Source organism: Aedes albopictus, chromosome 2, assembly GCF_035046485.1.
Source record: "Aedes albopictus strain Foshan chromosome 2, AalbF5, whole genome shotgun sequence".
Taxonomy (NCBI): domain Eukaryota; kingdom Metazoa; phylum Arthropoda; class Insecta; order Diptera; family Culicidae; genus Aedes; species Aedes albopictus.
The window spans coordinates 97,610,117-97,622,561 of NC_085137.1; the positions used below are offsets into that span (position 1 = coordinate 97,610,117).

The 12,445-nt window shown below is 35.6% G+C and overlaps 1 protein-coding gene across 4 annotated transcripts in view; it reads right to left on the minus strand.

Moving 5' to 3' along the window:
* LOC115255007 (uncharacterized) overlaps positions 1-12,445 on the minus strand; it is a 717,425-nt gene that overhangs the window by 105,544 nt on the left and 599,436 nt on the right. For all 4 annotated transcript variants that reach the window (XM_062850108.1, XM_062850109.1, XM_062850106.1 and 1 more), the window contains exon 3: positions 9,900-10,114. In XM_062850108.1, coding sequence (XP_062706092.1) covers positions 9,900-10,114 — 215 coding nt within the window. The remainder of the gene's footprint in view (positions 1-9,899; positions 10,115-12,445) is intronic.

Consider the following 12,445-nt stretch of genomic DNA (forward strand, 5'->3'; position numbering starts at 1 on the left):
CTTTGGGATTTCTTCAAAAAATCTTCCAAACATTCCTCAAGAAATTCTACTGGTAATTTCTCCAAACGTCTGTCTCTTTGAAAGATGCATTTTGAGGAGATTTTATTTTCACAAAGATTTGGATATTATTTCTCTAGGGATTTATTTTAGAAAAAAAAAATTTTTTCAAAAACTTTTCAGAAATTATGACTAGATTTTTTTCCATAGGTTCCTTTAGGTATTAGTCCATTTATTCAGTAATTTTCTTGGGCATGTATTTTGAAATTCCTTTAGAAAATTTCCAAGAGATTCTTCTGGAACTTCCTCCAAGGATTTCCCCAATAGTTCCTTCAGGTATTCATCCAGGCATTGCTTTAGATTTATTCAGACTTCCTTCAATTTTTTTAAAGATTTTTTTAATTCTTAGATTCTTTTAACAATTTATATAGAAATTACTTAAGAACCATTTTCTTAGCATTTCCATGGAATTTTTCAAGATTTTTTTCTATGAATACCTTGCAGAGGACAATTCCATTGGATTTGTTTTGTTTACGGTTTTATTACGGCAATATCCAAAACTCATAGTGTTTTGACTACTTGTGTTATAAATTTATTATTGCTTTGATGAAAGGTTTTATAGCATTCTTAAAGTTATTCAAAAATCCTTAATTCAAGAGCAAATAAAACTCTTCAATATGGTAATTTTATTTCTGGTTTAGACTACCAATCAAACTGCCAAAACTATCAACAGATGGCGTTTCATTCGATTACTAATGACATCTGTTGGTAGCTAGGCAGAAGTTATGGCAAAACTGGACATCTTGCTTACATTCGATTTTCACTAATTATAGTTGTAGCCATGTTGAAGAATTAGTGAACATGAATGAAAAATAATTATTTATTGATGATAATATTCACCATTTTCGAGGCACAAAATTTTCTTATGGAGCAGAATAAAAAGCCAAATGTTACTTAGGTTCTCCTGTTCTTTCAGGTACTATATCCTCCTAAAAATATTTTTTTTTTAATGACAAAGACATCTCCAAGAGTATTTTTTACGGATTTCTTGAGACAATCCTTCTTCTTGCTTAGAAATTCCTTAAAGAATTCTTCAGTAATTATTGTGCAATTTCTGTAAAAAAAACTTCAGAAAAATACCTGAATGAATATCTAAACAGATTCTGCAAGCATCTCTGAAGACATCCCAGGTGATTTCTGATGGAAACTCAAGAGCAATTTCTAAAAAAAATCATTGTTGAAATTTCTGCAGAAAATCCTGGCGGAGATTTTTCAAACAATATTTCGAGAAAACCTGGGAAGAATTTACGAAGCAATCTCAGTAGAAATTTATAGAAGAATTTCTGAAAAACTACTTAAAAGAAATTTAGAAAATAACTTGATGAAATTTTTTAGGAAATCCCTAAAGTTCTGAAGAAGTCTTTGGAGATGAAAATATCTTCTCGAAGGAATTTCAGATGGAATCCCCACAGGAATTTCTGTAAAAAACCTCGAGTTTTTCGTGATCGAAAAGCGGGTTCTCCTCAGAAATGTCAGCTGAATCTTTCATTCTATTAACGTATGAGTACACTTCAGCTAACCTTTACATTTAGTTGTAAGGTTTTTTGTAAGTAAAGAAATCTTCAGTTAAACCCCTGTAGAAGTCTTAGGAAGAACTTTTGAATGAATTTCTTGGGAAAATCCGAATGAAGCCTGTTCGATTGCTCGGGAGATCAGCAGACTCGATTGTGCTTCAGTGGACGACGACGACGACAACGGCGATGATAACTACAGGTTCGGTTTAACTATTTGAATTTTATTTGCTTCTCCCCAAACAGGCAGCGTGCCTGCTGGGGAGCTGACTATTGCTATACAACTATGTACATTCATTAGTCGGTTGCCTTTTATAGGCGAACCAAAGTACGGAAACGAATACGCACTGCTTTGCGTGCAAGCAGGTAGTGCGCTGGATGGTTTGGACTATGATGCCTACTGTAGCACATTCAATACAATCTGGCTGTTAGCGCTGGATCGATATGAAGAGAACTATTGAATTGACTGGCTGCTGCGCTGCTTGTACGAGATACATACAGCCAGTGTGAACGCTGTTCGTGGTGTTGCTTTGCTCGATAGTTCTTTGCTTTTCGGTTGGCTTTTGTTGAATGGGTTTTGGTTGAATTCGATGAAACAGCAGAATATGACTTCGTAATCCAACAAAGCCTAAGAAAATTATTGAAGAAATTTTAGGAGAAATTTCTTAGGGACTGCCTGGAGAAACTTCTCAGTAAATCCTTGGTGAAACTCCTGTAACAATATTGAGAAAGAGACAGAAAAACCCCTCTGGAAATTCTTTAATAGAACTCTAAGAGGATTTTCTGGAAGTATTATTTGAGAAATCTGTGGGCGAATTTCTGAATTTTTGCAGAAATGCATAGATAAGCGTCTGCAAAGATTTCTAGGAAAAGCTCTTGAGATATTTTTAAAAGAATCGCCGCAGGAACTCCTAGGAGATATTTTTGCATATTCTTTTAAATCCGTGGACAAATTATTGAAGATATGCTTAGAGAAAGTAACGGATAAATTTTAGGATAAGACATCGAGGAATATTTGGAGGAGATTCTGATGGAATCTCTGTATGAACTCCAGTAAGAATCTCCGGAGCACACAATCTGGGCACATTCATGTGGGGATGTTCAATGGAATTACTTGAGCAATTCCTGAACAAATATCAGGTGATATTCCTGAATAAATACGTGAACGAATTTCTGAAATCTATCTCTAAAAATTCTTGAAGAGGGAGTCCCCGAAAAAAAAAGATCTAGAGAAGAAAATAACCAGAGGAGTTTCCGAAAGAAACCCTGGTAGATTTTGAGATCGAATTCCGGTAGTAATTACAGGACCTTGTAGACAAGTGTACAGAAAATTGCAAATGTTTTCAAGTTGTTCTCAAATACGGGATCCCTGGAGGATTTTCTTAAGAAATCCATGGAGCAATAGCGGAAGAAATCCAGGGAAGGTTTTTAAAAAAATTCCTGAATTAATTTCTAGGGTAATGTCTAGCATACTTCGGAGGAAATTCTGCAGGAAACTAAGAATTTTCTAAAAGAACCCTGAAGGTTTTCTCATTGAAATCTTCAAAGGCATTCATGGCAGAATTTTTCGAAAATTGCCTGGGCGATTTTTTGAAGGAATCGCTGGAGGAACTTCCGAATATATGAGAAATCAAATAAATCCTTGAGGAAATTTTCCGAATAAAATTTTGATTAACTTGGAGGGTAATCCGTGATATTTTTTTTTAATCTCTGAAGGCTCTTCCGCTCTTCCAAAATCATAATACTGATTTGAAAACAAAAATTTAAATATCAGTAAAGATTATTTTTTCTATTGTGGGCGCATCAATATCGAAACAATTAAAGAAGTGATTCTCAAAAAAGAGAAAGAAAACTTTGTAATTTCCCATTCCACAACATAGCTCTTTTCACCTTCGGGGGCGAAGCGCTAAATCTTGGGTTATTTACTAGGGCAACTTTTGTTAATGAAAATGCAAACATTGGAAAAAAAAACTCGAGATTTTCTTATACATAGTTGGGAGGGCGGAAGATAATTATCCCATATCAAAGCAATTTTTACATTTGTGTATGAGGGTGTAAAAACTTAGAAATTATCATATAGGTGTTTCAGATATATTTTGGATGCAAAAGAGTAGATTCCAATGTCATAAATGACATTTTTTACACGTTTACAGACTCAAAAGTTTGAATACTCATCAAATTCAATTAAGCTGGATTTTTTATGGACGTAACATTTAAAATCACATAGCAGATTTTTCTAAAAAGCGTAAGAAAAATTCACAATATCAATATCAATTAAATATTCACAATAAAAATATCAACACAATATCATGAATAAAAAAAATATTATCGGCAGATTTGTTCTCCTCGTCATGATGTGTCTGTCCGCCAACCTGCCTGAAACTTGGTCGAATAATTTGGCTTGGTTGGGAATGATTTGAGGCCAACTTTGAGTTCAACTTGTTTCCAAAACTGCCCATGAAGGAAAGAACAAAACTGCCGAAAATAAATAAGTTCCCCTATTTGGGGGTGCCAAGCTCGTACCCACACGAGGGGTTTTAAGGGTGATGGTTTAACCCATACTACCATTACTAAGTTCCATATAGTAAGGGGCCGTCCATAAACCACATAGACTTTTTGGGGGGAAGGGGGGTCTAGCCAAAGTCTACGCTCCATACAAATTTTAAAATTTTTTGTGGACAAAAGTCTACGAGGGGGGAGGGGGTGGTCTGAGATGGCCAAATTTTGGTCTATGTGGTTGATGAACAGCCCCTAAGTGTCCCTCCGCCTTTTGCTTTCAGAAAAATCTCTACGAAAATGCCGCCTTTTATGTGAAAATACCGCAATGAAAATTTTTCATACAAGTTTTTGAGAAAAACAATTCAAAGGCAATTTTTCCACACACATGAGGGCGCCAAGCTCGTGCCCAAGGAAGGGTTTTTGGGGTTTAAACCCCTCTCATCAGCTAAATTTCATATACTTGGCGCCTTTTACTGAAAAAACAAAGTGTAGAATTAGTTTTAAGTTAGAATACACGTTAAAAAATATGAAAATATGAAAAATTCCTCAAATACCGCTTTTAGTTACCCAGTGAGTAACTTGGAGTAACCACGATGACACCACTGAATGTTAGAAGCATTTTTCGTAAATTTTTGCTTAAGAATTTTAAATAAAATCTAGTCAGGCCAGCAGTCAGATGCTGCTTTTGTCCGCGTCAATTTGAGGTCAATAATGACTGGACACTTGAATGGATATTAAGCGGAGAGCTTGTTCCATAAATAACATGAATTGGGTATGAAATAAAAAAAAAAATATTTGAATATGTAACCTATATACATAATGCCTATATGCTATATGCTTCAACATTAGGCAGAATGGCAGGCTTTTGCCTTGGAGACGCAAGAGGTGATTTCGGTCTCTTGTAGCAAAGCACGTCATACTAACATTCCTTACTATCCCCGATAACCGTAAGAACGTGGCCGAAGCTCCTATTGACTTAATTAAGTTTGGAATTTTCGAAGGTACCTTTCAAAAAGGTTTCGTATTGCATTACTTCCATGTACCCTTCGTAAAATCTTCCAAGGATTTCCCCGGGAATTGTTGCATAGATTAGTCCAGAAATTCTAGTTAGAATGCCTTCTGGACAATTTCCATGGATACCTCCAGTTATTCTCCCTAGGGTTTCTGCATAAAGTTTTCTTTTGGTATCTCGTGCAATTCTTTAAAAAAAAATATCTATGAAATTTTTCTTTTCTCCTGGATATCTTCTAGACATCTCTCTGAAAATTCTCTCCTTTTTTTGTTAGAACACTTTATGGATTTCTTGGGCGATTTCTAGTTAGGATCTTCCCCAATATTCATGGATAGATTCCAGAAAAAGTTCATACCGGGTAGAAGTGAATGGCAAACCAAAAACAAAAGAATAACACATTTTATTGTCATAAATGTTTTTGTCATTCATGAGTTCTTCATGAAGAGCTTAAAACAACATGTCAATAGCATAATATGATATCATATCTAAATATGCCATTCGCTTGTCATTTATCAAAGTTGGAAGAATAACTACTGAATGTCTTATTTTGTAACCATAACAAATTTTGCAATTGATGAGATATTGTTGATCTCTTACGAATTTGATGAACCACCGCAGTTTTGGCACTTATTAAGAACAACACAATGACAAAATTTGAATTTTGGTTAGTTTAATGGTAACCTTTGATATTTTTTTTGGTTGACAGGCGAATAACTAATTTTGATATTGTTCTGTTTTCAATAACCTAATAATGGTATATTTTGCAATTCTCAACCTTTATTTTTTTGTTCTTGGTTCGCCATTGTAATAAAGAATAATGCCAGTTATTATTTTTGCCCTTTTGTCACTAATTTCAAACAAACCATTGGCAAATTTTACCATCCAGTTATTTTTTTTTTTCAATGGTGAAACTTGCAACTGTTTTGTAATTCTTTTCTACCTGGGATGCAGCAATCCTTAAGAAAAAAATGAATTCTTACTTGAATTACTGGAGTAATTTCTATCAAAGTTTCTGGAAAATTTTAGAAATTCCTAAATAGCAATATTTTGAAGAATTTTTAAAGAAATCTGTGGGAAACTGAATCTCTATAAGGATCTATAAAAAAAATCCTTGGAAATATTCATGGAGGTAATCTTGCAGCAACTTTTGAAAGAATTCGTGGAAGCATACACGGAAGAATTCTTTTGAACTTCCTTTCTTGGTAAATGTTGAAAATCCTTGAAAAGTTTTACGAAATCTCTATGGGGATTCTTAGTGGAATTTTTAAGCATCCCAGAGGATAGTTTTAGAAAAACTTTCAAAATTTCTGGGGTCTGTTTGTATAAACTGAACATTATTTCAAAGAACCTGGTAGAGCCCTTAGATGAATGCGTTGAAGACTCTCTGGAGGAGATTTTGGAAAAGTTCTGTGAGGAACCCTTAGAGGAATTTGAGAGCAATATTTGGATGAATTTATAAAGGAAACCTAAGGACACATACAGCCCAATACTGTAATCGAAAAAATATCTGGTAAGACCATGCTGAGGGTGACGGGTTAAGTTTTAGTCCCATCCAAGTTTTTAATGTTATGGAAAATTTCTCGAACACCTAAGGTAATTGTCACTGAAAAATCGCAATTCTTTAATGACCGTGGAAATTGAGAAATAGGCTGTTGCCAACCCTGGCAGTACTAACTATACAGCCAAATCGCTTCACAAAACAACGCATATTTGCTAAAAGCTTACAAACGACAATCATGAGAAACGGAGAGATATATCTTAAGTTCTGACAGTCTCTCTAGTGGCAGTTCAGATTTCCAAAGCAATGAATAAATTACGAATTAAGTATTACAGTAAGGACCCGATTTTGTCAGCCCCATTTTGCGACGAACTTTTTGCTCTCATTATCTTACGATCACATTTTAAACAATTTATTATTATTTATCATCAAACTACAGATGAGATGCAGAACATATGGGAATAAAAAGTTTGAAAAACTGTTTAAGTTTTTGAAGAGAGCAAAAAATGTGTTTTGAAAAGGGGCTGACAAAATCGGGTCACTTATGTATTGCAGTTCACAATTACGCACGATTGTAGTAGTGAGTTTTTGGATCGCAATCAATAGCTTCAAGAATTACGTCAACGAACACCCGGCGTTTCACTGGAGAGGTAATCGGGAAGGAAAGATCCAGCGTGTGCTTACTGCTAATTCAGACGTAACGCCAAAACGAAGAAGGTAATAGAATTTGATAACGTATTATGAACAATTCCCGCATGAATCCATGGTGAATCCATTTCCTAAACCCTTCAACAGTCACGCAGTTGTACGTTGAACACGTTGAAAAAGCTCGCTCGTTGTACACAGCATCAATGTAGTGCTGAGGGCGACTTGGGAAGATTCCCCAAGAATTTACAAAGCATCTTATTGAAGAACACATGGAACAAATGATCATTTTCACTGGCTTTCCCAGTCTATGGGTATTGAAAACGACTTGTTTTGTATTTCCCGACAATAAACAAGGCCGAAGTTTATATAACAAGGCAGTACAAAACAAGTCGTTATGAATGTCTATAGACTGAGAACACCAGCGAAAATATTCAATACTATTTCAGTCGAAACTCACTCTACAAATGGTGAAATTTTGGTAGAAACTGCTGAAAAAGTTATACATAGTCTGCTGGTGAAATACCTTGAGAAGCAATCTGGAAGAAACTCGTAATAAATTTCCTGGATAATCTGCCGGATTTGCTTCTAAATGAATTTCACATGGCATTTCTATAAGAATTGCCAGAGGAATTTATTTAGTAATTCTAGAAGTTCCACTTGGATTAGTGTTTTGATTTTTTACCAGGAACTTTTTCAAAATTTCTCTTGAAAAATAAATCTCTGAAGTTCCTCCAGAGAGCGGAGTTGTTCTTTGAATAAATTATTGGTGAATGTAGTGAAGGAGTTCCTGAAATACATGATTATAAATAAATATCAGCAACTTCCACAGAAAAAAATATTCAAATACGATGACGGATGTTTCCGAAAGCACAAGCTTGCTGCTTCAACTCAAAATCTGAGGCTGAGTTTAAAAATACTCGCCTCACCATTTTTTTTTTCAGAATTTCCGGTTTGTTTACAATAAAGAAACCCAGAATAACTAAATCAATCATTCTTCCGAAACCAAAAATGTTTGTTGAAACGTTTGTTAAAATAATTGTTGAAATACGGTTATTGGAATAACGTCGCCTATCGTGAGCTTTCAATGATGCCATTTAGAATAAGTTCATTCAATTGGACTTAAATAAGTCCGTTGAAATAATAAATAAAAAAGGGAAATATATATATAAAAAAAAACGTTTAGCTCTCTCCAAACTGATTGTTCCGGAACCTCTGGTCTTCTCCAGAAATCTTCACTTTCTGACTACATCTCCTTCATGAGCTTGGATTTACATATTTCTTTGGAATTTCAATCAGGTCATTAATTTAACTTTTGCTATTTTACTCAGACAAGTTTAGTTTCCACAAAAATTGTTTTACGATGACAGAAAAAAATATAAACAAATGCAAACGCTGCACTAAGGGGATTGAGGTGGTCAAAAAAATAAAAAAAAATGACTTTATTCAATTTGAGATTTAGCTTCGGTAGTTGAAAGTAGACCACTTGGATCAGTAAACCCTAGAATATTAGTTTGCTAGTCCCTATACTTATCGAGATATTGGTAGCAGAACTAGACCATTGCCCTTTTTTGGCAAAACGATTAAAATGTTCAACTTTACATATGTTTGGCTTAAATGAAAAATGTCATACTTTTAAAGTTGTTTCTGAAAGCTTGCTTATACTTAAACCATCCAAATGACGTATCAGACGTAGAAATGTTGATTGTAAAACTATTAAATGATACCACATTAGAAAAAATCAAATTTTCTCCATACAGACCGTTTCATACAAAAAAAAGTTTCGTTTCGGGACTACTTCTATGTCTTTGTTTAGGATTCCTGGGAGACATTGAAATTGAATTGGTCTGCTACTAGCTGCTATTCTGAAATTCCAATCAAGTTGTCGACGATGATTGAGATATTGCTATAAAAAATCTCCCTATTGATCATTAAATACCTCTGATGAAACATTTGGTCGTCATGGCCACTTTTCTCGGTAGATCAATCATAGTGCAGTCTAAGTCTAGCCTTGGATGTCTTAGCGAAGCGTGTTTGTAAGAATTGTAATCCATTTTGTAAATAGGAACAAAAATCCTTAAACGCCCAAAAGTATGAAATGCCATTGTAATTTCATGCTGTTTGAAACTGTCGTGTTGAAACGACCTGTTCAACATGTTTTCCTATTTTTCAGGCATAAATCCTACGAATAGGAGCAAGACATTATAAAATTGTCGCGAAAATATTTTTGGCCACCTGTTTGTATGGAGCCGCCCCATGCGCTGATGCGACATTGCAATCACAAAATAAAACTCAGTATTTACGAAATCGACAAAACCTTCATTTCGAAGAGTTTTAGACCAAATCGTGTTACGAAACAGTAGTCCAGTGGAATAGTTTCAAATCGATGTCCTCGAATAAATGGACCCCACTTCAATTGCATCTGCTTCATGTAAACCGTGAAAAATGCAATCACATGTACAATTCAAACTCGTTCATGTCATGCATCAATAAAGTACTCCCATAATGGCTTGCATTCCATGTTCCGTCACATTTTTTTTCCTCCACGGACTACCGTAGTCACATGAATCAACCGTCCGTTATCTACCTCCGGATCATAAAATCAATCACCATTGTCACCCTTTTCCCGCTACCCGTCGTCAGTTTGCCACCTTGGCCACATCACAGATAGACTCACCTCCACTTCGACGCCGCTGACCGTGTTGAACACCTTCATCGACGGTTGCTCCTGCGGTGTGTACCGATAGAACTCCCGTTTGCCCTTGTACCACTTGATTGAGTAGAGCCGCTCCTTGTCCTCCATCTCGTAGTTGCAGTACAGATTGGCCTGCTCGCCTTTCCGGATTGCCGTCGGCACCGTGACACGAACATTACGTAACCCGAGCGATGATTCTGCAAGTAAACAAGAGGCGAGATACCAGGATATAGATGAGGCGGAAGTCAGTGTGGCTGGGTATTGTATAGGTAGGTAGTTAGGTGGAAGGAGAGTGGTGTGCGGTCGGTGATTCAGTCAGTCGATGAGATGATGGGTAACCGACCGGCAATCAATGGAAGCCTGGGAACGGGAACAGGACGGGCGACACGGATGGGAAAGTTGTTGATTGTGTGTCTTGTTGCAGCAACCAGCAGCGCCCAGCAGTACCTGGTAAAGGGGATCCATTACGTACTTGGTGGTGAAGGAGAAGGTGCTTGCGCTTGTAACTGCTTCATGGTTCGATAAACAATAAGGTAAGAGCGAATCAATATCACCTCTGGCTATTTGAGAATTAATGTGTGTACAGATCAATGACAATAAGCTACATTTAATTACGAGCGCTGCTGCTGTAACTATGTTCAATGGCGTCATGTACCGAAGTGTAAGTAACTGTAAGCTATGTCGTAAAGCTGGAATGGATTTCTCGGGATTTTTTAATGCTTGACTTAAAATCAAGGACAAAAGCATTGAGTGTTCATTGTAGCTATATAGAAATTCGAACTTGATTGCACTTTAGGCAATATAAATCAGGTACTGTACAAAATCTACATAGACTCACAGACTTTTGAACATACAAATTTTCGGAAAAAATAAGGAACAAAGAAATTAAAACGAACACTACTTAAATGTCCTGAATTTCTTTGATATAGCACTCATCCCCCTATACAAAGTCTCTGAAATCCCCTAAAACCTTATAAAATCACACACTGGAACCTCCATTTAGGTAATTCGGTACTGTCTAATTTAGGGTTTAGGGTCCCAGGTGACCTTTACGAGGGTTCCAGGGGAGGGGGTTATCGAGGTGTTTCAGGAGGTTTCATAGAGACTCTCAGATGAGCTTAACGGGGATTCTAGAGGGAAATTCAAAAGCGTTTCAGTGGTTTTTAACCCTCTGCAATGCCAATGAACTCTCCAATAACACCGAAATTGCCCCTGAAACCCACTGAAAATTCTCTGAAACACCCTGATGGGTCTCCTGTTAGCCTGGTGGTTAAGGCTATGGATCGCTAATCCGGAGACAGTGGGTTCCATTCCCGTTCCGGTCGGGACATTCTCTCGACGGCAGCCTATTTATTCCACCTATAAACAAACAGAAACGCTCCATAGAAAATCAAAAAGTGATCCATAAAGAATGAACCTATGTTCCATAAAAATGTGCAATGTTACCCATAAATAATTGAAAATGTTCCATACTTCATAAAAAATGTACCGGTAAAACATAAAATTTTCACATTAAAAGTGAAATTTTGCACCAATAAATAATACTGAAATGCTCCATAATAAAATACAAATGCTCCATAGAAAAATGCAAATGCTGCAAATTGAATATTGCTCCAAAGAAAAATTGAAATTGCACCATAACAAATAAATATTGCACCATAGAAAATAGATGAATTCTCCATAAGTATTATCAAACTGCACCATAGAAAATATGAATAGGAGGCAATCAGTGAAGTACTAGATTGAAAGTAGTGAGCTGGATTTTTGTATGGTGAGAAGATCAATTCTCCATTTCTGCAATGAAATGGTGCAAACAGCTAGGTTATATGATTTATTGGCTAATTTGATGCTATTTGAGCAAAAGTTTGAATAACTGTGTTGTTGTATTATTTTTTCTTGCAACTTCAACAACACAGTTATTCAAATTTTTGCTCAAACAGCATCAAATTAGTCAATAAATCATATAACCCACGCTGTTTGCATCATTTCATTGCAAAAATGGAGAATTGATCATCTCGCCATACAAAAATCCAGCTCACTACTTTCAATCTAGTACTTCACTGATTGCCTCCTATTGCTCCATGAAAAATTGAAAATCCTCATAATTTAATTCGACATTGCTGAATTGCTTTATATTACACTGCTTTAGTGGTGCAAATGTTTTAAGTTATGGAGAGCTTTCAATTTTTTATTAAGCAAATTGTATTTTATGTGGTACCGTTTGCTAATACTTATGGAGAATTTGTCTATTTTGTATGGTGCAATTTCAATTTTTTATGGTGCAATTTATTTTTTCTAAGGAGCAATATTCACTTTTCTATGGGTACATTTTTTTTATGTAGCGTTTGCTTTTTTCTATGGAGCATTTTTATTTTATTATGGAGCATTTCAGTATTGTTTATTGTGCAAAATTTCACTTTTAATAAGAAAATTTTATGTTTCACCGGTACAATTTTTATAAAGTATGGAACGTTTTCAATTATGTATGGGTAACATTGCACATTTTCATGGAACATATGTTCATTCTT